The sequence below is a fragment of the Ovis aries genome, chromosome 1, assembly GCF_016772045.2.
Source record: "Ovis aries strain OAR_USU_Benz2616 breed Rambouillet chromosome 1, ARS-UI_Ramb_v3.0, whole genome shotgun sequence".
NCBI classification, from domain to species: Eukaryota; Metazoa; Chordata; class Mammalia; order Artiodactyla; family Bovidae; genus Ovis; species Ovis aries.
Window position 1 is genome coordinate 104,234,476 of NC_056054.1, and position 24,556 is coordinate 104,259,031.

General features: G+C 42.3%; 1 protein-coding gene across 15 annotated transcripts in view; it reads right to left on the bottom strand.

The window, feature by feature from the left end:
- Positions 1–580: 580 nt before the first annotated feature.
- The window catches only part of GATAD2B (GATA zinc finger domain containing 2B), a 79,595-nt gene continuing 55,619 nt past the window's right edge, over positions 581–24,556 (bottom strand). For 9 of the 15 annotated variants that reach the window (XM_027975481.3, XM_042254354.2, XM_060414457.1 and 6 more), the window contains 10 exons: positions 15,913–16,248; positions 11,854–11,983; positions 11,151–11,282; positions 10,723–10,851; positions 10,125–10,295; positions 9,071–9,386; positions 8,117–8,319; positions 7,080–7,190; positions 6,807–6,924; positions 581–6,148 (listed from right to left, as the gene is read on the bottom strand). In XM_027975481.3, the coding sequence (XP_027831282.1) occupies positions 6,015–6,148; positions 6,807–6,924; positions 7,080–7,190; positions 8,117–8,319; positions 9,071–9,386; positions 10,125–10,295; positions 10,723–10,851; positions 11,151–11,282; positions 11,854–11,983; positions 15,913–16,247 (1,779 nt within the window). In that variant the 5' untranslated portion in view covers position 16,248 and the 3' untranslated portion in view covers positions 581–6,014. Of the gene's footprint in view, positions 6,149–6,806; positions 6,925–7,079; positions 7,191–8,116; positions 8,320–9,070; positions 9,387–10,124; positions 10,296–10,722; positions 10,852–11,150; positions 11,283–11,853; positions 11,984–15,912; positions 16,249–16,363; positions 16,474–24,556 lie in introns of all 15 variants that reach the window. The other 6 variants (XM_042254370.2, XM_042254374.2, XM_060414481.1 and 3 more) reach the window with 2 other exon arrangements.

Genomic DNA, 24,556 nt, shown 5'->3' on the forward strand with positions numbered 1-24,556 from the left:
GTTAGGATCTGATTAATGTTCCGGATTGAAAGGAGACCTTCGGGCAGTGGAGCTGAGTGACACGGCAGGACAGGGCAGCCGCAGATCTTTCAGGGGACGTTGCACTCCGACTAAGGAAGTCCTTATTCTGCAGCTTGCTAAGAACAGTGTGGGCCGTTTTAAGGCTCCCCCTGGAGAGACCCGCATGCTACAAAGAACTGTTACTGGAGACCAGAGCAGCGTAAGGAGGGGGGCCAAGGACGACTAGGGTACATCTCTCCTTAGGACAGGATGCAGGTCCAGCCTCTGGGTTAAATGCAGCCTCCTTCGGGAAACCTTTAGACCTTAAGTCATCAGGTAATTAAAGTGGGATCAGTGGCTTCCAGAACATGGATCTACATAAAAGTGAGGGGAACAAGAATACACAAATAGTTAAGGGCTTTAAACCCTCACAACTGAAGAAAGGACACAAACTGTAAAGGTACCCCACTGACTTCAGGGAGTATAAATCATAGCCAATCTCCAAATCGCCCCTAAAATTTCTCCCACCAAACTGCCATCCCCACCCTCCACCACGACTAAAGCACAAGCCACAGGAAAGTTTAGAAACCATTCCTTTCTTTATTAAACATAGCTTGCAAGTGATAAATATTACAAAGTTTTTTTTTCTTTTAATCCTTTCTCCAAAAATTAGCTTATTATTTGAATCTGTCACCGCTGAAATGCTCAGCAGCATCTGAAACAGATGGGAGTGTATTTGCCTTTTTGAAAACCAGTTTCTATTGGTCTTAGTTTTTTCATTTTAATTCCCAAACACAATGCAGAAAATCAGAATGAGTTTTTTTTTTTTTTTAAAAAAGGAAACTTAAAAGAGTTGTGCAAAAGGGTCTTGTTTCCCTCCCACCCACCCCATTCAGAGAAGGCCATTCCCCATCCCACCTCCCTGCTCCCCACCCCCCACCACCAATCTATCCTTCCACCTTCACCAGGGCTTCACCCACCATCCTATATCCTCTCCAGGCTTTACCAGCCAAGAACCTACAGTGGGAGTACTCAGCCCAGGCTGTGGGGAAACTGGGCCCCTGAAGGAAATAGCTGTTGAGAGCTGCCTTTAACGGGGTTCAGATGAGATCTGAGGGAAGGAGACAAGATGTGGACTATATCTGAGCTCTCCAACCAAGAAATGGGGGAAAGATCTGCATTCTGTAGCTCACAAAGGGTGTGAGTGACCACCAACCTGGAGTATTCATTGGTCAACCACCCTTGAGGGCAGTTGCTTGTGAGGTGGGGCTTGGGGCCTGGTTCCTGCCCTTGGGTGGCTAGAGGCATGAGGGCAAAGATGTCCCAGATTTAACTGAAGTTCTAAACATCACTCTGCTGCCTTTCCTAAACCAAAAGGAACAGCAGGGGCCTGGCAGCTCTCCACGGGCACTGTCACACATATACCCACTTCAGTACTAGCCACTTTGGTTTCCTCCCCTCAAGTTGTTTTGTTTTCAGTTGGGGAAGAAAGCTTTACAAACTTCGTGGTGGCTAGAGGATCTCCCCTGCCTGCCATCACTTCACAAATAAAACTGAGACCCCGAAAATTAGCTCTATCAAAGGTCACATAACAAGTCAGCAGGAAAGCTCGAGACTAAACCCCAGGTCTCCAGACTGTGCCACCATCCCACCTCCTTTGTGCTGTGGTTCTCTCTATTCTCCACAGTCTGGTCTCGGAGTCTTGCAGTAACCCAGCCTCACCCCAATTTGCAAAGCCTAAAACTGTGCACAGATGGATATGGCTCTCCCCTAAGGGAGACTTTCTTAGGATGACTTATTTAAATTATTTCTATCATCTCCTGACAATACACCCTCAAAGGCCCATGAAACTAGGTTCTTTTTTGGGGGTGGGGAAATCCCTTGCATAAGAAAGCTTGACACTGAATTTTGTTATATAGGTATATTGTATATATGCTGATGCAATCAGAGAAAAAAAACAGTGCAAATACAATTACAATTCATAATAATACTTGGTTTCAATGCCCCCGGGAACTGCCCCATTCCTCGGCTACCTCCCAACCCCCAGCACTTCCCCACAGTCTCAACCTAATGCTGGGGGGCAGGGAGGGTGGGCAGGTTAGGGTAGGGAGTGGGCTCTGCCAAGGCAGTGCTGGTGACCCGGAGGGACTACTCCAGGGTGGGGAGGCAAGGCACAAATTAGGGGTGGGTGGTGGGGGAGGTGGCATCTCTAAGGAGGGATGGGGTTGGAGCAGCTGCCAGTCTCAGTGTGCTGGGCCCGGCCCACTCCCCTCCCCACCCTCCACAGCCCTGCCTCCCGACCCCCGCCCCTTCCCCAGAAACCCTTTTGCACGGATCATACACAAACGGGCACATTACAAAATGACATAACACGGTTTCACAATATCCATGGCTAGGGCTTTTTTTTCTCTTTTTCAGTTTTTTTTTTTTTTTCTACACAATGTACAATTCCTTTTAAATGGATCAAGAAATAGCTTATATACACGAATGAGTCCTTGTTATAACATCTCGGCAGCAAATATCATAAGCTAATGAAGGTCTTGTTGGAGGGGAAGGGAGCCTAGGACTGGGGTGGGGGTAGGGGGTGTGGAGAGAAGGTTATGCCTTCTGGAGAAGTGGGGAGAAAAGGGAGAGGTTAGGGAAAAGGAACAAAAGTAAAATATCAAGAAGCATCTTTACAAAGCAGTTCTATAGCTAATTCCTTTTAAAGGGGAAAGGAAAGGTAACCAAAGCAGGAAAACATTTATCTCTGTGTCTTAAAAAAAAATTGTCTACCATACATACATCCAAAAAATGTGGAAAAAATACTTATTCCAGGGATGAAAGAAGTCCAGATGCTGTGGTCAAATGACAAAAAGAAAAAGAAAAAGAAAAAAAAAAAGACAAATAAGGACCTCTGTCCCTCAGTTTTACCAAAGCCTTACTGCTCATTCACCCGTATCAGGCTTAGAGAGAGTAAGCCACTGTCCATAAACTACTACTTTTAAAGCCTCTGGTGATGGAGGAAGCCAGGCAAAACTGGTGGGATCCTCACTCTAGTATCACCCTGAGCTTCAGGGCTCCAGGGGTGAAGGATAACTCTGTACAGAGGGTCTTTCTAAACCCTATCTTTAGGGCATGAGGTTTAGTGTCTATGGGGCCCAAGGCCTGGGGATGGACAGCAATAGACTTGGAGGGACACAAGGCAATCAGTGATGAAAAAGGAGAGAAATGAGGAAGACAGAGGATGGGGGAGGAGGAGGAAAAGGGAGGAGGTGGAAGGCTAATACTTTACCATGATTAGAGGAACCTCACCCCCATCACTAATCCCTGGGAAGGGTATGAAAATGGGGATAAGAGGGGGTAAGAAATCAAACCTCAGCGATTGAGCAAAGGGTCACGGAGCTATACTAGTCAACAAGCAGCCTCTATGTAACTGACCCTGAGGGGATAAAAACAGGGAAGACTCCACCCTCTCCCCTATCGCCTCAGCACCTTGGCAGGCACGTGACTACAGGCTTTCCTTCCCCATCATCCCCTGTCTCTACACATCTTACTTCCAAACCCCATTCAAAGGTGGCCTGGCTCCCAGGGAAGGGATTCAGCTCAGGGCAGGGACAGCCCCCAGCCAGACGGTATTGCACATTCTCTGTTCCTTACTTTTAATCTCAACTGACAAACTTGGGCACCTCGTACCTCTGAGCACCTCTGAGCTGGGGGAGGGGAGACATAACAGAAATGGCACTTCATCATGGGGCGGGGGGGAGGGGGGGAGGCTAGACAGACATGCCACAAGGCAAGATGACTTGCAGGGAAAATATTTTTTAAAAAGCTTCCAATTTCGTGGAAGAGAGAAAAGCAAAACCAAACGATTTATCCAGTGCTTTCAAAGCACAGAGGGCAAAGGAAAGATGTAAGAATATATCTTTATATATATATATATAATTTTAAAATAATCCCAGACCCAGTTCCACTAACCCCCCTCCCTCTCCCACCACTTAGTCAGGGGTTCCACATTCCCCAGAAAAATACTCGAAACAACCCCATCACTACCTGTTACTAGCGTCTAGCTTCCAGATCATTTCACCACTGGGGAGCCCAGACACAGGCTGCATCTCTGCTCCTTTATTAAGTGCTCAATGAATTGGGGGAAAGGGAGGAAAGAAAAAAAGCCAGGAAGGCCCGTAGGGCCAGTATAATCACCCACAGTGGCTCTGGAGTATGGGGAGTAGAGGCCAGTGTGGGGGGAACTGAGCCTGATTCCAGCTCCTCCTATCCCCTCCCCAAACTTTATGGGGAGGATGTGCAGTTTGTGTGTGTGTTCATTTTAAAAGTGCCTTCTTACTTTAAAAAATTATTTAATTTTAAAAAATAAAAATGGGGGAACCTCTCCAGGTGGCTTTCAAGGGCAAAACGTTACACTCCTCTTCACACTTCTCTGCTGAGAGTATCCCTTCCTCAAACTCTGACAGCTTTTATTAGAGCTGGAGAGGCAGGTGGACATCCACTATGAAGTGAGCAGAAGCCCCTACCTTTAATGGGCTTCCCTTACCTCAAAAACGGCCTGGCCCCTTCCCCCGTCCCCCACGGTGTGGGCAAATGGGATGCTCATCTCCCCAATCCCCAGAACAGCAACATTGCACAATTCAATTCATTCTCTACATTAGTAGCACTTAAGAAAAGAATAAAAACAAACAAGAAAGCAAAATTTATAGAATTCTGGGGAGAAACAAGACAACTACTACTTTTATAGCACAGGTCCAGGATTGGTTTTGACATGAACTGTTCAGCTGTGAGCGGTCAGCTCTGCAGTTAGCGCAGCAGGGCCAGGTAGGGCTCCAACCTGATTAGGTACCCTCACCCTCACCTCCTGGCACTCAGAAGGTAGAGACAAACGGAAAGTCGCAACTGTTGGGAGGGAAACCCCTCTTTCTTTCTTCCTCTATTTCCTCCCTTTGACATTTCACTCACTCATGCCCATCCAACTTCCAGGACACCCAGCAAAGTCAGGCTGGGAGCAGCCACTCTATATTACAGATGGGGCTATGGTTACTGAGGGCAGATTAGGATTTTTTAAAAAAGAAAAGAAAGGAGATGGGGATGGGGGAGAACTTTACAAAAAAATAAGATGAAATAACCTGGGGCTAGTTGGCCTGGAATTGTCTTCTGCGTCTCCACTGGGGTCAGGAGGCCAATCTCATTCGCCCAGCATCCAGAAGGCTAGGGCGTGGTCTCAGTCCTCCTTGGCTCAACTTATGTTCACTGTCATGCCCCTTTCTCTCTCTTCTCTATGGGTCACTTTGAGAGTGGTTACGTTTTAAAGCTTCTCCTTCCAGGCTCTTTCCCCTCCTTCTTAGAGCCCAACTTCAATACTCAACACCGCCTTCTGAACTGTCCAGCTCAGAGACACCCCACAACTGGTGTGCTATCCTCCTTGTTTGATGCCACCACCTCCCCCCAAACCCTGGGTTAAGTGCATTAAAAACTTTTGCCCCTAACACTCCCAGTCACGTCCTACTTGGCAGCTGGGGACCCTACTGCAATGCTCCTATCACTTAATTGAATGTCATTTGTGTTTACAAAAAAGAAAAAAGACAAAAGAAAAGAGAAAAAAAATACTGGGTGAAAATAAAAAGGTTTAACCGTCCACTGAACAAAGGGAGGACACACAACATCATTAAAAATGATAATAATAATTAAAGCATAAAAACAAACTTTAGAAACACACATCAAAGGGCTTAGATTTCTCCCCAGGACCTCATTCTGACCTCTATCAGAGGCAGAGATCCACCTCGCTATTAAAACTGAAGAGAGAAAGTGGCGGAACAGATCGCAGCAGTGTAAAATAAAGGGGAGGTGGTGGGGCAGGGCGTGTGTTTTCTTGTTGATTCCTACTTTTTGTCTTCTGTTTTTCTGTTTTGTTTTCCGTGTATGGTAGGCACCAGTACAGGCACTGCATGCGACGGAAGTTGGGGACAATGGGAGAGGAGAGGGGTAAAGGATTCAAGGTTGGGGCAGTGTAAGTGGAACAGGCGTTATTTCTGTCCACTGATGGACTGCGATATAGACCGGGGAGGGATCATGTCTAAAAGGTATTCCCGCTGTCGGTCTGCCAGACTGGGGGCTTTGTGTCCTCCGATACCAGTGTTCAAGTATGCAATGTTGACACCTAGACCCAGGAGACAAAAGCGGAGGGCAGGTATTAAAAGAGGAAATGATACCTTCTTCCGCAACACCCACAAGCTGCAGTCTTGGAGATGCAGAGGTAACATTAGAAGTTGTCTACATCAGTCCAGACTCAGTTAAGCTTTATTTCAGTAGCAACTTACCCACCCTGCTCCCAAGCTTTAGGCAGAGAGGCCTTCCCCAAACTTCAAACCTACCAGACTAATCAACATGGTCTTGATGGTATAGAAGAGTCAAAGAAAATGGTGGTGAGAGGAAACTAATCAAGACAAAGAGAGGGGAATTATTGAATCAGCTTTGGTTTGGGGGCTGCTGACCTTGAAGAAACTTGCCTAGGTCACTCAACCAGGATCAGGACAGTTAACCCTGCTATTCTGGCCAAAAGAGATAAATAACCACATGCCCACCAAAAGGGCACACTAGAGAGGACTATGTCATTTTCACCACCAAAACCTTAGCGTACTGTGCCTGGCATGTAATATGGATTCAGCAAACATTTGACGAATAACAAGAGTGAAGGGAGGAGGGCCTAAAGAAAGAGCAGAAAACAAAAGACAGAACAATCACCCAAAGGAACTGCTAAAGAACTGCAAACTAGCTAGTCAATTCCCGAGAAAAGTTCTCAGATCAGCCCTACTTACCTGGCATACCAAGGAGGCCCCCCGGCACAGACAGCTGGGGTGCCTGTGCAAAGTTGGAAAGCATGGAACGGGCAGATGTGGGTATACCACGCTGGAGGCTGCTTTGGGGCTGCGGAGCCTGCAATGATGAGGAGACGAGCAATCATAACTTTGCCACAATGGAAGGTGTAAGGGGGAGCAAAGAATAGGAGTACAGAAGAGCAATATGATTTTCCACAGAACAAAGGACGAACTGGAATAAATGACTGACAAAACCTCAAGAGAAATCCTCACCTGCCGAAGCGTATGATGTCTCATTATGGTCTCTTGTTTACTGACACTGGACACAGCTGGAGCCGTAGTGGGGGAGAGGGCTGCCTGCTGCTGTAATCGCTGTTCAATTTCCTGTTGGGAGTCATCAGGTAAGTTGGACAGGACAGCACCCAATTTCCTAACCAAAAAACCTAGAGGTCTTCTTATCTCTAACGGTGCCAGCTAGCTGGAGGGATATGGAAAAGGCAAAAGAGTCTGGTGGGGTAGTTGCAGTAGGATCTCTGGGTATAGCAACCTCAATGCTTCAACGCTTAAGGAGTCCCTCTCTCCAGGAAAGCTGGCTCTCAGAAGCTGGCTGGAGAGCTAGGTGGTGGTGATGAGCCGACTAATGTAAGTAATTAAGGCTGATGAGAGTTAGTGAAGTTTTATTTTTGACTCCTGTCTACCCATTTTCCAGAAGACCCATGATGCTACCCAGAGGGGTCTGATGGGCGGTGGGGCAGAAAATAATCTGAGCTTCCCAATACCTCTTCCCTGCTCCAAGATATTCTCATTCTATTAATACTGTATGAAGAATTCACACACACTAGCAATCACTAATCTTCACTGGGCTACTTTATAATTTACCCTTCCCTTTGTCATTTCTTTGTCAAATATGGACTGCAGATAATTACTTCTCTAAAAGAAAGTTCTAGTACAAATATAAATCCTTTTTACCAAAATCCATTTGTTTGAGGAAATGAAGTCAATAATAGAGGAATTTCCTCAGTGCTATCAGGGAAAGCCAAGATTCTCAGCCTTTTGTCCCTTTCCCTTAACCTCAGACATCACGTGTCATTAAACTCTTACTCAATCAGTAGTCACATGGAAGTGGGAGAGGCAGAATGGTAAGAAGGGTATTAAGGGAACTCAGGTCTCTAGGTTCAAGGAACTTCGCTTCAGAACCGAGATCACCTGGACTGTAGTGTTCACACAGACAACTCCTCTAAACTAGAAAGAACTGCCTTTTAGTAAAATCCAACCTGGACAGGTGGCTGGTGAGAAGTCAGAATTCTTACCTGTTCCTGCTGTAGGGCTTTAACAAAAGCATTTTTCAGCCGGTTGGTGTGTTCTGCCTTTAGAGCCTTCTTCTGGTTGGAGGTCATACACTGCTCACATAGAATCTTACCATTCTTCTCCTGCTTCCAGTGAGGGGTGAAGTCTGTGCGGCACTGGGCACAAACAAAGGGTTCGACCCGCAGAAGAGAGGCACAGCTTTTCCCTAGATGCCAACAAAAAGAATAATCAGTGGTTTCACATTTCCTCTCCATCTCCTGTTTCTCTTCATCAGATGAATCTTTTTCCAGGAGTTTACTCTGCTGAATTAAAAAAGTGACTCTGAAATTTATAAAATATTTACATTTCATTTGATTACAAAGTATCACTTTAGGGAATTAGATAGTACCATCAGTTCATGGGGTTGCAAGGAGTTGGACACGACTGAGTGACTGAACTGAACTAACTGATCCCTATTTACAAATGAGGAAACTAAGTCTAAGAAACACAGCTTCAAATGACAAAACTGGGATGATAAAAACTCAAGTTTTCTGATTTGCTATTATGCAATATTGAAAAGAAAATGTGTGTCAGAGTCAAAGCTCCAGCCCACACACTGCAAATAGAGAGCAACCCCTGCGTGCTGCCACTAGACACAGGCCCTATGCAGCAATGAAGAGCCAGTGTGGCCGAAAATAGATAATTTTTAAAAAGAGCTAAATGATATGCTGGAAAAAAAACCCGACAAGCTATATAAAATACACAATAAAAATATTAGGCCTACAACATACAGACACACAAAAAGCTTTTTGATATGCTGTTTCTAAACAGCCTCTGAATAAAGGATGGGAGTGGTTTGGTAAAAGTCAGCGAGAGGTTATTTAATATTACACAGTACCATGTGATACTCTGTCCATATTAATCAGGTTTGGCAACTTACTGCTTAGATAAAAAGACTGGCCAACAAACAGCCTTACCTTGGCTGTCGATGACACTCTGTACGACTTCCTCCAAGCCTACCATGTAGATGAACTCGCTATTGGCTGCACTAGGCAGGAAGTGAAGCAAGGGAGCAGGTGGTTTAGGGGGTGGAATCTCCAAGAGTGTCTTTTCCAGCTGTTTGCGAAGAGCCAATTTGGCTGCAGCCTGTGAGTTGGCAGCATCTGTCATGGCGCTGGGGCTAGGGAGTGGTGAGGACACTCTGTTCACGGTCCCTGGCTGGATATGGGAGGCAAGATTCATATAGATGGCAGAGGATGTTGTGCGCTGACAGGGAACAGAAGAACTTGACTGCTGAAACAGATTGAGTGTATGGGTCAGTGATGATATGTGGGAGAAAGCACCGATTTTTACTTTTGTGGCAAAGAACATTATCTGATCCTAGTCTGACCTACACAGCTTCCCCCAAACTCAGAAAATGACATGAGGTGTCCAACTTCTCCACTGAAAAAGGATTTTGGCACACAGGAAAGGAGAATGACAGTGGCTATGAACTAAAACTGCAAAGATTCAGGATTCTTTGTCTTACATCCTTTATGCTTCTTATTCCTTAGCTTCCTCTAGCTTTCTTCTAGACATATTTTAGCTTATTGCTGCTCATAACCCTTCTTCTCTGCATATAACCCTTCTTCTCTGCTACTATATTCACGTGGGCTTCCCAGGGGCTCAGTAGTCAAGAATCCACCTGCCAATGTAGGAGATGGAGGAGACTTGAGTTTGATCCCTGGGTTGGGAAGATCCCCTGGAGGAGTAAATGGCAACCCACTCCAGTATTCTTACCTGGGAAACTCCATGGACAGATGAGCCTGGTGGGCTATAGTCCATGGGGTTGCGAAGAGTCAGACACAACTTAGTGACTAAGCACACACATGCTATATTCACACAATTCCTCATGATTTAACTTTTGGGACCACTGTCAACCCACCAAAATTTCCTTTGTTGTCCTAGTCCAAAAAGTTAAAATGTATGACCTTTTCAACAGGGAAAGCAAATAAAAGATTTTTCTGTTTCCATATTAGGGCTCCCTCTTACCGGTTGGTAATTGATGGTGGGATTCATATTGGGTGTTGTGGTGCGTACAAGGCCAGGCTTAGGTGGGCCCCGCTGACCCTGTAGCTGGGCTGGGTTTGGCGCAATCACACGTTGAGACATTAACATGTGTGGGAGGGTGGTATTGGTCGCTGAACGGATGACACTGTGACCCTGAAGTGTGAAAAGATACAGTCATAGGTGGCAAAATGCCTCACAAATGCCAAACAGAAAACACTGTCTATAATATGTATCTAAGTAGAAACATAGTCAGACTTGGTAATTCTGTCTAATGATCTATGGGATAAATCTTCCATCACTGTAAAACTTGATTAGTACTTAGGAATTCCCTGGCTTTTTGGTATAAACTATCTTAACCCTCTATGGAAAAGGGCTAAGAAGTAGAAAGACTACAGTGGGAAGATTAGTTACTCATCCTTCTACTGCAGACTGAATCACGCCATTAAGGACCAACAGGACTATTGATAATAATGACATGTCTATCGAGGCCAGGTTCTTTCTGTGATCTTCACAAAAGCCCCGGAACCGAGATAGGATAACAGAGTTCCCTGAAACTAAGATCACACTATGGGTAACATACCTGTAATGTTCTCAAATTCTGTTCAACCCCTTGGGCCCCAGGCCGGGAGGGAAGCTTGGACAGGCCTTGCTGTCCCACATGGGCAGGAGATGGCTGAACAATAGATGCTGCATTCTGTACAACTGGAGTCTGGGAGAGAGGAGAAAATGAGACAGTGGAAAGGGCTAGTAATCAGAGGTAGAAATCTGTACACTTCTAGACTTTCAAAACTCCTTGTCAGTCTGAAGCTCCTGTTGACCAGAAGGGAAAATGAAAAAACAGAACCACAGTTTTCTTGATTAAGGCCCCAAATAAAAAAATAACACTATTCCTAGAGACTAAAACCCAGGGGACCAGAGAAGAATGAGGCACCCTGCTGAATCTAGCTGGGGCGGCCCTTTCTCGGTTTCCTTGCTTTCTGCTAGTCCTCTGTTTCTTGGGCACAGTACCTTCTGGACCACGTTCTCTTTCTGCAGCTGACTCTGTCTCAGTTTCTTTAACAGCACCAGTCGGGCTTCTTCCAATCGCAGCTCATCTCTCAGCTGCTTGATGAGTTGCTGCCGTTCTTCAATGCCTTTCCCCTGAGGAAACATGGAGACTATCAGCTATAGCAGCAGTTACTCAGAGTTCATTCCTGCAAGATGATCTATTGTTTTAGGTCGAAAACCTTCATCTTCCATAAGAAGCACAGGTGCAATGGAATTGTTACCTTTGTGTTCCTAGCACATAGTCTGGCACAGGGCCTGGTATTCGTTAGGTATTCAAAAATAGCTTACAGAATGAAAGAAGAGATCATATATAAATGCTAACCAGATTCCTAAAGGGAGATATTGCTTTCCTTGAAAATAATGTTCCTTAATCTTTTAAACCCGTGTTTCCTCCAGAAATACATAAAAACTTAGGAATTCCCCCATGTTCGGAGACCCAGGATACAGTATAAAAGGTATTTCTAGCTAAGAATTGAGTTTACATGATCTGAATTATGAAGTTTTCATTTTCCAAAGATAAACTACACTTTTTCAAACTTTCTTCTCCACTTGTAGTTATTTAGATCCAAAAAGTAAACACTAAAAAAACCCCAGAAATGGGACTCTCAGGGAATTAAAAAGAAGAGTAGAAGCAAGAAATGATGAAAGGAATCTTTTTTTTTACCTTAAACATCTCTAGGTTGGCTGCTTTAAGTCTTTCTTCCATTCGGGAGCTGGAACGGGGGCTGGAAGCCTCATTATCAGACAAAACAATGATGTCTGGGGAGGGAGTTAGTCTTCCTCGGTCTGGTTCACTGGACAAGAAAAGGAAAAATTAAGGTATTTCCAACAAAGTTCATAGAAAAGTTAAGAAAACTTTTCTACACTGAACAAAGAAATCCAAGGAAACTTAAATCTATTCTGATTCACCCAGGGAAGACAGAGACATCCAAATCAAAGGATAAAGAAGAAACCAAAATGGAAGTGTTGACAAAACCACAGCAGAAGAACTTTTCCCATCTAAATTCCTTATAGAGGATCCAGACACAAAGACACTGAATGGGTTTAGGAATGAAAGTAAGAGATAAGTGGTTTTTATCATACCAATTTTAATAAAAATTCCAAGTGCTTTCCTTATATCTCAGTCTCCTTTTGGCTTGTCTTGAGGTTCAAGAAGGAAATGGTTAGCCTGACAGGGGAAGAAACGCAAAGGCAGTAGAGCCTACTTGTCCACCCCAGGTACAAAGGACACGTTGCTAAGGGGGCATTGTATCAGTATGATGATACTGATAAGAACATGATCCTGGCTATCTGAAGATTTACAAGAAAGGAGGTTATGTGGCAACTCCAGTGAAGTCTACCCTGTCATGGGTTTAGGCCAAAAGAAGGTACTGTTGTCAATGGCTTGAGAGAACGGACAGTGCTAAGTATAATGTCTACAGCCTTCTGGAGGACTGAAACTCCACAATTAAATGTATGGGTCTTGCACCTACTTGCAAGTTCTACTTACCATCTTCCCTCAGGAAAAAAACTGTCTAGAAATGACTCTGAAATCTAAACCTTTCACACTGGCTATGCCCTATGGCCAATTCTAGTTATTAGACAACTTTAGTTTTGATCTTTCTGGGGCTAGTCTTAAAAAGCATCTTGTCCCTCTAAAATAAAAAATGGCACTCACTTTTTAACACCTAGATAACAAGAATCCTGCAAATTCTAACTGCCTGAAGTTCCCAAGTCAATGACCATATCCTATAATTCTCTCTTGATTTCTTAACTCAGATAACTTCACTGACTACTTTTTTGAAATCTACAGTGTAGTCAGGAGTATGTAGGTCTAAAACAATGTATTCTTAGGTCTTACTTAAACTTGTAACTCAAACCTTTTATAACTACAGATCTTTAGTCCTGAGAGCCTCTTGACCATTTCTCAGGGGTTCTTGTCTCAGATGCCATTGGGACTTGGATGCCTTTTGAACACGGCACCTTGGATGGTTGGGATAGGCATTCAATTCCTCAACAGGGTAAAACTGAGGTTAACAAAACAAGCAAGCTTAGCTGAGGAAATCAATTAGGAAGACAGTGATAATAATAACTATCTTGGGGATTACTAAATTTGCCTGTATCACTTTATAACCACTGGTCACAGACACAAGCTGAAAATGTAGGGTTACAGAAAAAAGAAGTCACTAAAGGGAGAAAAGAACATTTTATACTCTAACCTCCAGTTCCTGGAGTAATGGTCAGGCCTAAACATACTGCATTTTTATTTATCGTTTCTATATTCCTTCATGCCCCACCCCCATCCCTAACGTAAGTAAACAACTTTGAGGTCTGGTAGATTTCTTTCTTCTACATGATTCCCCAATGTCTGCATCAACAGTCAGAAGCTCTTTCCATCCTGGCCTGGCTGGATACATACTTCACAAATTGTTTCTAACCTAAGGAATTCTCCTTGCTCAAATGAGTGGCACCTATCACTTAAGGACTACCCAGCACCAGAACAAGCAGAGACGTTACAGTATGGAGATTTGGGAATTGAGCGACACCTATCAGGAAGTTGTATCTGAGAAAACCCTAAATGATACTTCATTCCCAAATATAACTGACTCATAGTACACGGATAGCACAGGTAAGGAAAAGCCCAAGTCAAGTTTCATTCCTCAATTTGTTTTTTTTTTTTTTCACTTTTGACCTGGAACTCTGGCTTTTTATTACACTTTTCTGGGGCTAGAAGTTATTTTGCTACTTTCCCAAACATACATATGATTTACAATACTTGCTGTTCCTAAGTATGCTGCTGCTGCTAAGTCACTTCAGTCGTGTCCGAGACTGTGTGACCCCACAGACGGCAGCCCACCAGGCTCCCCCGTCCTTGGGACTCTCCAGCCAACAACATTGGAGTGGGTTGCCATTTCCTTCTCCAATGCATGAAAGTGAAAAGTGAAAATGAAGTCGCTCAGTTGTGTCCAACTCTTCGCAACCCCATGGACTGTAGCCTACCAGGCTCCTCTGTCCGTGGGATTTTCCAGGCAAGAGTACTGGAGTGGGATGCCATCGCCTTCTCCATCTTAAGTATGAAACCCTACCAATTAGATATTATTGAAAGCCAGACGTGCTGCTGTTATCACTTTGTAACTCAACTGGCAGATTCCCAGAAACTATAAAATTCCGAATCTTTATCCAGGTAATAAAAACAAAACCAGAACTGCCATGTCTCGATAGCATTCCAAAACCTAAGCAGTGCTGGTTTCATGCATATCTTATTTCACGGATACCATAACTTGCATAATTGATGGCAAAAAAAAAGATATTTAGGCAATTATGATATGGCTATCATTTCAAGAGCCCTTCCTTCTTTCTGCCTTTAAAGTCCCTCCTCCTTTTATTCACATAAAAGAAACCATTGTTCTCCATGGTGAGCAATCTATCAATCTTATTTCTTCTTACAAAAAGCTTGAGGCTAAATGGAAATAGCTGTCAGTGTATCTGGTCTGGTGAAAGGAAGAAGAGCGACAGGGCAGACAGGGCCTATTTTTTTCATGCAGAATGGGGATCTAGATGGTTTACATCAAGCCTCTTTTCCTAGAGAACGTTAAGAACAGTTCCTAGTTTCCAAAGAATCAAGTTTCAAAAGTTCAATCCTCTAATAAAATTAAATGCAATGGGAGAGTTTTCAGGGTACTCTTTCAACAGAATTTATCTGTGATACAGTACAATTCCAACACCACGGAGATCTTACCCAAATGTGTAACAATGTTTCTATGAAAAATACATCTTCAGTTCCAAATCTGGATGTAAGGAGTCCACCTAACATTTCTCCTCTTCATTGACCCCAGTGAAGGAGGATTAGTCATTTGTTCCAGAAGGTTAAGGGTGATTACGGGGCAAGTGGATTGCTCAGGTGCATTATCTCATTCATCCACTTTTCTTTTTTTCCTAAAAAGGTCTAAGGGTTAGTCTATAATACTTTGCTGATACTACATATTGCTCCAAAAAATTTGTCTCTTCTTCCACAACCTCTACAGAACTTTTCTGACGTTTCTTAAGGGTTTTTAATGCTATTTACCAAGAATATTGTTCCCCTATTGGGTGTGATTTAAAAAAAATAACTCTGGGACAATACTACAAGTTAACAAGAAAAGGTAGAGAAAGAAACCTAAGTAAGATTATAACCATTCCTTTTTCCTTCTTCCTTGTTCTGTGTATGTGAGAGAGAGCACAAGCATGAGGGTACTTGTGTAAGTGAATGTGAATGTGCATGCATGTTTGGGGTTCGGGGAATGTGGCACAAATGAAGTAAAAATGCAGATGATTAGCACATGAAGAAGACAGAACACACAAGAAAAGAGAGGCCCATACTCTTGGAGGTAATAAAAGCTGGGTATCCATAATAAACATATCTCAAAATTCCCGGGACGATCTGAAGAAATGACTGTTTTTGCCTCCTAAAACGGCCTAAAATTAGACTGAAAGTATATTAACTCACTTCTAGTTGGGGTACCAACTCTTCCTGCCTCCTTGATCCAGCAATGGCTACTTTATCTTAAGGATAATAATTTTTAGAGGCACTTATTTTCATTCGGAAATAAGAGGAATTCATGGTCAAGCTAGATGGCACAGATACACCTTCATTCAAGAAGCTTTAGGAAGAAAAACCCCTTCCTCTCATTGGAATTCATTACTTTTCCATAGGCTTAGTTTATGAGAAGACCTTAACTATGGAGGCAGCTGAATCAAGCCATACCTCCGTCTGGCACTCATATCTACAGGTTCATCATTGATGTTTTCTTTGCCTGGCCTTCCAGCAGTCCTGTTGTCTCCATGAGGCCTGAGATTCCCATTAAGCTTCTCTTCATAGCCCTTGACTCCACTGCCATCTTGTTTAGTGGGTAACTCATGTGGCACCTCAAGATTTGCCAAATCCTTTCGTTTGAGCAGTGCCAACATTTTCAGACGTTCCATGGCCTCATGCCCTTCCATTTTGAGTCGTTTAGCCAGGACATCATCTCGCTCATCAGCTGGGTCCAAGCTCCGCTTCAACAGATTCAGGCGAAGAGCATCCTCTGTCATTCTATCCATCCTATGGAAAGAAACATTCGAGTGTAATCAGAATAAAGTCCCTTAAACAGTCCACAGGAAAGAAGAATCACAGGCATATAAACGGAAGGTCAAAGTTAACTGAGCTAACATTCTACCTTATAACTTCCTAGATGATCTGTATTAAAGGAGGCATCATCTCAAGCTCAGCAGTGAAAATAAACCTCCAAATGCCTTCCAGTCATCGAGGTTCTTACTGTGCAGATGTCTGAAACCAAAGACCATACTCACTGAGATAATCCATTAAGAACCTACATCTCTCAAAAAAGTAAACATCCTTTTGTGACTGGCCTTTTGTATATGCATGCTCAAAGTCAGATGCTTTGGTTTTAACTCTCATGCCAAATTCTTCTCCTAGAAAAGACTCTTTTATGAATGGGAGGTTCCTCAGGTCACCCATGCATATCTTTAACTGGCCTATCTTACTGATGGAGAAATATGAGAAAGATTAATTAGACAAAGGGCATCTAACAGAAATCCTCAGTTGTCTGGATATAGCAAGGGTCAGAGGGGCCCACTGTTATCTGCCCTCAATTCTATACAGATTCAGTATCTTAAGATACTTTGTTCAGCAAAGAACTCAGGCACATAGGAAGGTAAAAGGTACTATGTTCTTTACTCTCACAGCAAAATTACAGGCAAGCTAATTATCATTTTTCCTTCTCATTTTGATTTGTTACACTAACAAAATCTAGCTGCAAAATTTCTCCAACACTTGCAAATCCAGGGTTACCTTGCTGGTAGGAAACAGCAATGTGTCACTGGAAAGAAAATCTTTTGAGGCATCAAAACATAGGTTCTAACTGCTCTTGACTTTTACAGGTCGGACATTTGACAAGTGACTTTACCTTCCCAAATCTCAACTTTCATCTGTAAGAGTGGGTACTCAGAAAAGCGTTCAGTAAAATTTAATTTCTATGCCCTCAGGATAGAACTTTCACACATAAGATACAAGATTCAGCTTGATAATTCACAGACTCAAGTAGTAGGACAGAGCAGATTACCAGTGTTAACTGGTGCTCTTACAAAGAAAAGTATGTATGTGCCTGCAGCATCTTCCTTCCTGTAGTGCAGAGTAAAATATAACTCTTCTAATTATAATAAGGAAAAAGAGTAACCAACAAAAGAATTTCCAACAAAAGGAAACAGAACTTTTGGAGAACAGAGAGAAGTCAGAACTCAGACCTCTGAATTTTCAAGTAATGTTTTTTAACTCTTCCCTTTTTCAAAGAACAGCCTTGTTGAGATATAATTCACATTTCATACAGTTCACCTATTTAAAGTGTATAATTAAGTGGTTTTTAGTACACCCACAGAGTTGTGCAATGATCACCACAATCAGTATTAGAATATTTTCATTATCTCCTCCTTAAAAAAAAACCCCATACCTATTAGCAGTCACTCTCTTCCCCCTTTACCTCTATACCTAATTGAATTTATCTCTAAATTTGCCTATTTTGGACTTTTATATACATGGAATTACACAATATGTAGTCTAACTGACTTCTTTCACTTACCAGTATGTTTTTAAGGTTCATTCATGTAGCATATATCATTGCTTCATATTTTTTATGGTCTAATGACATTTCATTGTATGGATATATATTTTGTTTATTCATTTATCAATTGATAGACATTTGGGTCTTTCCTCCATGTTTTAATTTTCTCAGCCGTTCTGTGCAGCATGCAGGATCCTAATTCCCTGACCCGAGATAGAACTCATGCCCCCCATGGTGGAAGCACGGAGTCTTAACCACTGGCTCACTAGGGAAGTCCCCTACTTTTTACTATTATGAATACTGTTATGAACTTCTGTACACACGTTTCTGTACCGACATGTCTTCAATTCTCTTGAATGTATACCAACAAGTAGAATTACTGGGTCCTATGGTAAATCTCTTTTTAACATTTTGAAGAATTGTTAGGCTGTTTTTCCAAAGTGGCTGCACCATTTCACATTACCACCAGCAGAGTGCAAGGGCTCCAATTTCTCCATATCCTCTTAATTTTCTTTAAACAGCTTCAGATATGAAACATATTATAGCATATAGAAACACTCATTAGCTGCAGGTTCCCCAAAGATTTACTTTGACATGTGTTATTTCTGAAGTGGTTTACCTCTTCAGAAAAATACCCCCAGATAGACTGACTGGAAAGTTGAATGAACACCAAAAAGTTAAGCCCTAATTCCACAGTAACAATGTCCTGAGTAACTTGATCAACACCTCACAGTGAGAGTATGATTGAGAATACCATGAGGAATTGCAAAAGGTAAAAAACAACTAATTATACACCTAGGTGAAAAGAGTACTTCAGAAAAGTACACAGCAAAATATACGAATGTGTGTTAATACAGCATACTGTTTTGAGATAAATTATCTTTACGAGCACTGAGGGAATGACAAAATGACAAAATTCAACAACCTGGTGCTGGCTGGAAATTGGGATGCCATCATTAGCTTGGCTTCTTCAACTGATAGTTATACAAGTAAGTAATCAGTTCAAATAATTTCACCTTTGTTATAATGATATAAATGGGTACACTGCAAGTTGTGAGAAACCAGAACCAGGTATTTGAATGTCTGAGGTAAGCAATCTTTCCCAACAGATGGCTTGACAACTCTGATTAAATTTTCCTTGCCCACTCTTGACTTTACTGACCCAACTTTATATACTCACAGCCATACCTGCCTCAAAATCCAATGAGATATGGATGACTCTTTAAAACAACCAGACTAAATGAAGTCAGCCAGACAGAGAAGGAGAAGTATTTTACGGTTCCACTTATATGAGTTACGTAAGGCATATTCCCCCTGGAGGAGGGGCATGGCAACCCACTCCAGTATTCTTCCCTGGAGAATCCCATGGATAAGAGAAACCTGGTGGGCTACAGCCCATAGGGTTGAGAAGAGTCAGACATGACTGAAGTGATTTAGCAAGGCATATTCATGGAGATAAAGCAGAATAGAGGCTATCAGTGACTTGGGGTGGAGAGAAGGTAGTGAGAAGTTACTATTTAATGGGAACAGTGTCTCTGGGATGAAGAAAAAGTTCTTAAATGGACAGTAGTGATGGCTGCACAACACTGTGAAAGTAATAAAAACTGAATTCAACATTTAAAAATGGTTAAACTAGGGACTTCCCTGAGGTCCAGAGGCTAAGACTCTGTGCTTGCAATGCAGGGGGCTCAGGTCTGATCCCTCGTCAGGGAACTAGATCCCACATGCCACTACTAACACCTGGTGCAGTCAAATAAATAAATTAAATAGATAAAAATAAATATTAAAAAAAGGTAAAAACAGTAAATTTTATGTTATGTATAGCTTGCCACAACAAGGAAAAAAAATCCAATTTAGTAGAAACAGATTAAAAAAGGCCATGAATGATATCTTCAGGGTGATGAAAATGTTCTAAAGCTAGATTGTAGTTATAGCCACAGAACTCTGTACATTTATTTTTTAAAAATTGCTGAATCATACACTTATACACCAATAAAGCTGTAAAAATAATATTCAATGTAAGCTGAGTTAGCGCTAAGTTGCTTCAGTTGTGTTCCACTCTTTGCAACCCCATGGACTGTAGCATACCAGGCTCCTTTGTCCATGGGATTCTCCAGGCATGAATAATGGAGTGGGTTGCCATTTCCTGCTCCAATGTTAAGCTGGTCACACATAAATTCCTCTCCAAAAAGAAAAACAAAAATTCTGTAAAATGAAATGTTGTATGTTGTCATTTAACACCTAATCAAACTTTTCTGCTTTTTCCAGGCTTCAAATAATAACCATATCTCTTAAGTACCTACTTAAAAGCCAAACATGTTACTAGATACTTTATCATGCTTCCTTATTTAAATCTCCTCAACAAGTTACTAAGTGGTATTGTCTCTACTTTAGAGGTGAAAAAGTGTCAAATCAAGTATCCTAAGACTGCAAAGCTTTAGACAGTGAATCTAGAATTGCAACGCATGTCTAGCTCACTTCAAAAATCTACTATAGGGCTTCCCTGGTGGCTCAATGGTAAAGAATCTGCCTGCCAATGTAGGAGACATGGGTTTGATCCCTGGTTTGGGAAGATCCCACATGCCACGGGCACTGCAACTACAGTGTAGCCCCTGCTCTCCACAACTAGACAAAAGCCCACAGAGCAACAAAGAGCTGGCACAGTCAAATACAAATAAGTAAAACTGAAAACAAAATCATCTACACTAAAAAATCCTAAAAAAAAAAAAAAATCTATTATGTATTTTACAGCTATTCCTCCCCACCCTGTCAAAAAAAAAAATCTATTATACAGTACATCTCCCTGCTCGGAGCAAAATAATCTTAAGAAGCGGTGTTGTGGACTCATGCATTTGCACATGCATCCAACCCATCCATCCCCCCAGACATGAAACATATACAATGTACCAAGTTCTGGGTTAGGTACTAGAAGAAAAGGTGAAAAAAAGACCAGGTTACTGTCCTTAACAATTTCATTCTGACAGGAGACAAGATGTGTATGTAACTAAAGTACTTAGATGTTACAAAAACTCATTATCTCTGCCTTTGCTATATCCTGCTTTTTCTTCCTCATACTGAATTCAATTCAGAGGCAAAAGCTAGAAGCCTGGAAATCATCTTTAACTTTTCCAGACTCTTAATCTAAGTCACTAAGTTCTATCAATTCTATTATCTTCCTCTCAATGAGAAAATTTAGCCATTCCCTTGTATAAGGGCTATTCCCAAGACAGGGATTGAACCTGGGTCTGCTGCACTGCAGGCGGATTCTTTACCTTCTGAGGCACCAGGGAAGCCCCAAATGAGAAAATAGGTAGTGCTGGCATGCTGCTACTGGCAGCCGTCTTGGTCATGAGGGAAGGCAGTTTGCAGATAAAGCAGATGCTGTGCGCTGTAGAACATTGAGAGGAGAGCTAATTACATAGCTGTGCCACCAAAGCAAACTACTCCGAAGCTAGTCCCGTTACACAGACCAGTAAATTCCTTTAACGTTTAAGCCAGTATGAACTGGATTTTCTGATGGACAGGGAGGCCTGGCATGCTGTGATTCATGGGGTCGCAAAGAGCTGGACACGACTGAACTGAACTGAACACTGAAAATATCCAAATGGATAGACAGCTCTGTCAGAAATGCTGTAATGAAATCAAGGTGGAGATATCCAATAAACAAGTGAATATGAGACACACAAACAACAGCACCAGAGTTCAGGCCAGAGCTGGAGATAAATATTTGAACAGATAAAGAAGATAACTGAAATAATGTATGGGGATGAATGAAACTGAATATACAGTCAGAAGAAGAGCCAAGGATAGAGCCTTGGGCAATACCTACATTTAAGGATTGGTTGGTCAGAGGAAACTAAGTAGAGCTAAGGGAAAACTAGGAAAGCATGACACGTCAACAAATGAAAGGAGAGTACCTGTGTGCAACAATTACAGCAGAAAAATGTCCAGCTTTAAATTCATTGCTAACTGTTGCAAAAACCTAAGAATGGCCAGATGGTGACACAGCTTTAGAGTCATGCTTGTCAAGTTTTCAACTCACTGTTACCCCCAAATCAAAATACAGGGGTGCAGTGAAGACTTTTAGAAGATCCTGAGGTGGAAGAGGATGGAGGGATAGAGGTGAGCAAAACGAATTAATATCTACTGAGTCGACTGCTATTTAGCAGGCAATATATAAGGCCCTGTATATGTATTCCCTCATTTAATCACATTAAAGTTATTTTTAGTGAACTAAATATTATAGATTGGGCTTCCCTGATAGCTCAGTTGGTAAAGAATCCACCCGAAATGCAGGAGACCTTGGTTCAATTCCTGGGTTGGGAAGATCCCCTGGAGAAGGGATATGGAGGAGGAAATGGCAACCCACTCCAGTATTCTTGCCTAGGGAATCCCATGGACAGAGGAGGCTGGCAGACTAGAGTCCATGGGGTCAGGAAGAGTCAGACATGACTGCAGTGACTTAGCATGCATGCAAACATTATAGATACAGTTGAAGCACCCTGTGTAACTTTCCCACCAAACCATTCTACCCTCCCTTCCTCCCTCCTCAGAAAGCCATTGTAATGGATCTGTTATCATTACATAACATATATGAAAGAAAGTGAAAGTGAAGTTGCTCAGTCGTGTCCGACTCCTCACGACCCCATGGACTGCAGCCCACCAGGCTTCTCAGTCCATGGGATTTTCCAGGCAAGAGTACTGGAGTGGGCTGCCATTTCCTTCTCCAGGGGATACTCTTGACCCAGGAATCAAACCCGGGTCTCCTGCATTGTAGGCAGACGCTTTACCCTCTGAGCCACCAGGGAAAATATATAGTATACTTTGTATATTTTATTTGTTTAGGATCTTAGTTCCCTCAGGAGGAATCAAATCCAGGTCCTCTTAAGTGGAAGGGTGGGGTCCTAACCACTGGACCACCAGGGAATTCCTTAGTTTGTGTAATTTTAAAAGTAGCTCTTATATGTATCCTTTTTCATTTTGCTTTTTTAATGCTTAATTTATCCAAGTAAATATATGAAGCTCTAGTTCATTTAACTGCTATGTAGAATTCCACAGCAAAAAATATTTCATTTAGTAATCCTCTCTCCAGTTCAGCATTTAGGCATCAATTTGTTGATGTTAAAACCAATGGTCTGATTTCCACTCCTAGTCTAGATGGTTTAACACAGGCCGGATATGCCCGCTCACCTGCAACAAAAATCCTCTACAAAAAACACGTGAAACAAGGTCTTCAAGACAGTAGACATGAGCCTACCAAGGACAGTGATCCCAGAGGGACAGGAAACAAATGAAATAAGCTCTGTAACTCACTTGTTTACTGCCATAGGAGCATTTCTAGGACACGATCCAGGGGTGGGAAATGAGAAGAGCCAGGCAGACTCTTGAGTTGAAGAGATGGAGATGAGGGTGTAAGGGTATAGCAAGACAAAGACGGCTACATTTCAAAAAGGACAAAGTACCATAGAAGTTAAGATCTGCAGAAAGATGGCGATCATAAAAGAGACAGGTGAAGTACTGGGCATGTAGAGAGGGTAGAATCTTCACACATTGCTGGTAGGCATGTAAAATGATACAGTCACTTTGGGAAATGGCTTGGCAGTTCCTCACAAAGTTAAACATAGAGTTACCATATAACACAGCAATTCCACTGCTAGGAGAACCAAAAACATCTCTACACAAAAATCTGGACACAAGTGCTCACAGCAGCATTACTCATAATAGCTGAAAAGTGGAAACAACCCAAACATCCATTAACTGATGAAAAACGAAAATGATAAACGAAATGTGGTATATTCATACAATGATATACAGTCACTGTATAAACACTGTATAATAGCTGTAAAAAGGAATGAAGTGCTGATACATGTTACAACATAGATGAACCCTGAAAACACTACCCTAAGTAAAGGCCCTATATTGTATGATTCCATTTACATGAAAAGGCAGATCTATGGAAACAAAGTAGCCAGTGGTTGCCTAGAGCTGAGGAGAGGGGCAAAATAGAGAATGACTGCTAAGGGGTAGGCGTGTTCTGTTTGGAGTGATGAAAATGTTCTAATCTTAGACTGTGGTAACATTTGCACAACTCTGACTATACTAAAACCACTGAACTGTATATAAATGGGTGAATCTTATGGTATGTGAAATATATCTCAATAAAGATGTTTAAAAATACAAGGAATGATAATAAGAGCAGATTTGATTATTAAAGGAAAAAAAAAAAAAGACTAGCGAACCAGAAGACATAGCAATAAAAATTACTGAAAATTAAACAAAGAGAAAAAGTAAAAGAATAAATGTCTCAGGAGACTAGAGGACAACGTGAAGCAGCCAGGTATACAGATAACTGGAGTCTCTCAAAGACTGGAGAGAGATGAAGTGCATAGAAAAAAAAATATGAAGAAATAATGGCAAATGAATAAATGATGAACACTATAGGTCTACAAATCCAAGAACCTCAACAAACCCCAAACATGAGAGACATGGGGTGGGGGGGAGGGCCCACACCAAGGGACATCATAATCAAATTGCTCAAAACTACTACAGACAGACTTCCCTGGTGGTCCAGTGGTTAAGAATTTGCCAATGCAGAGGACACAGGTTCAATTCCTGTTCCAGGAAGATTCCACATACCTTGGGGCAACCAAACCCCCGCATGGTAACAACTAAAACCGGCACAATTAGCATCTACGCACTGCAATAAGAGAAGCCACAACAATGAGAAGCCTGCGCACAGAAACGAAGACCCAGTGCAGCCAAAACACAAAAAGATCGAACTACTACAAAATC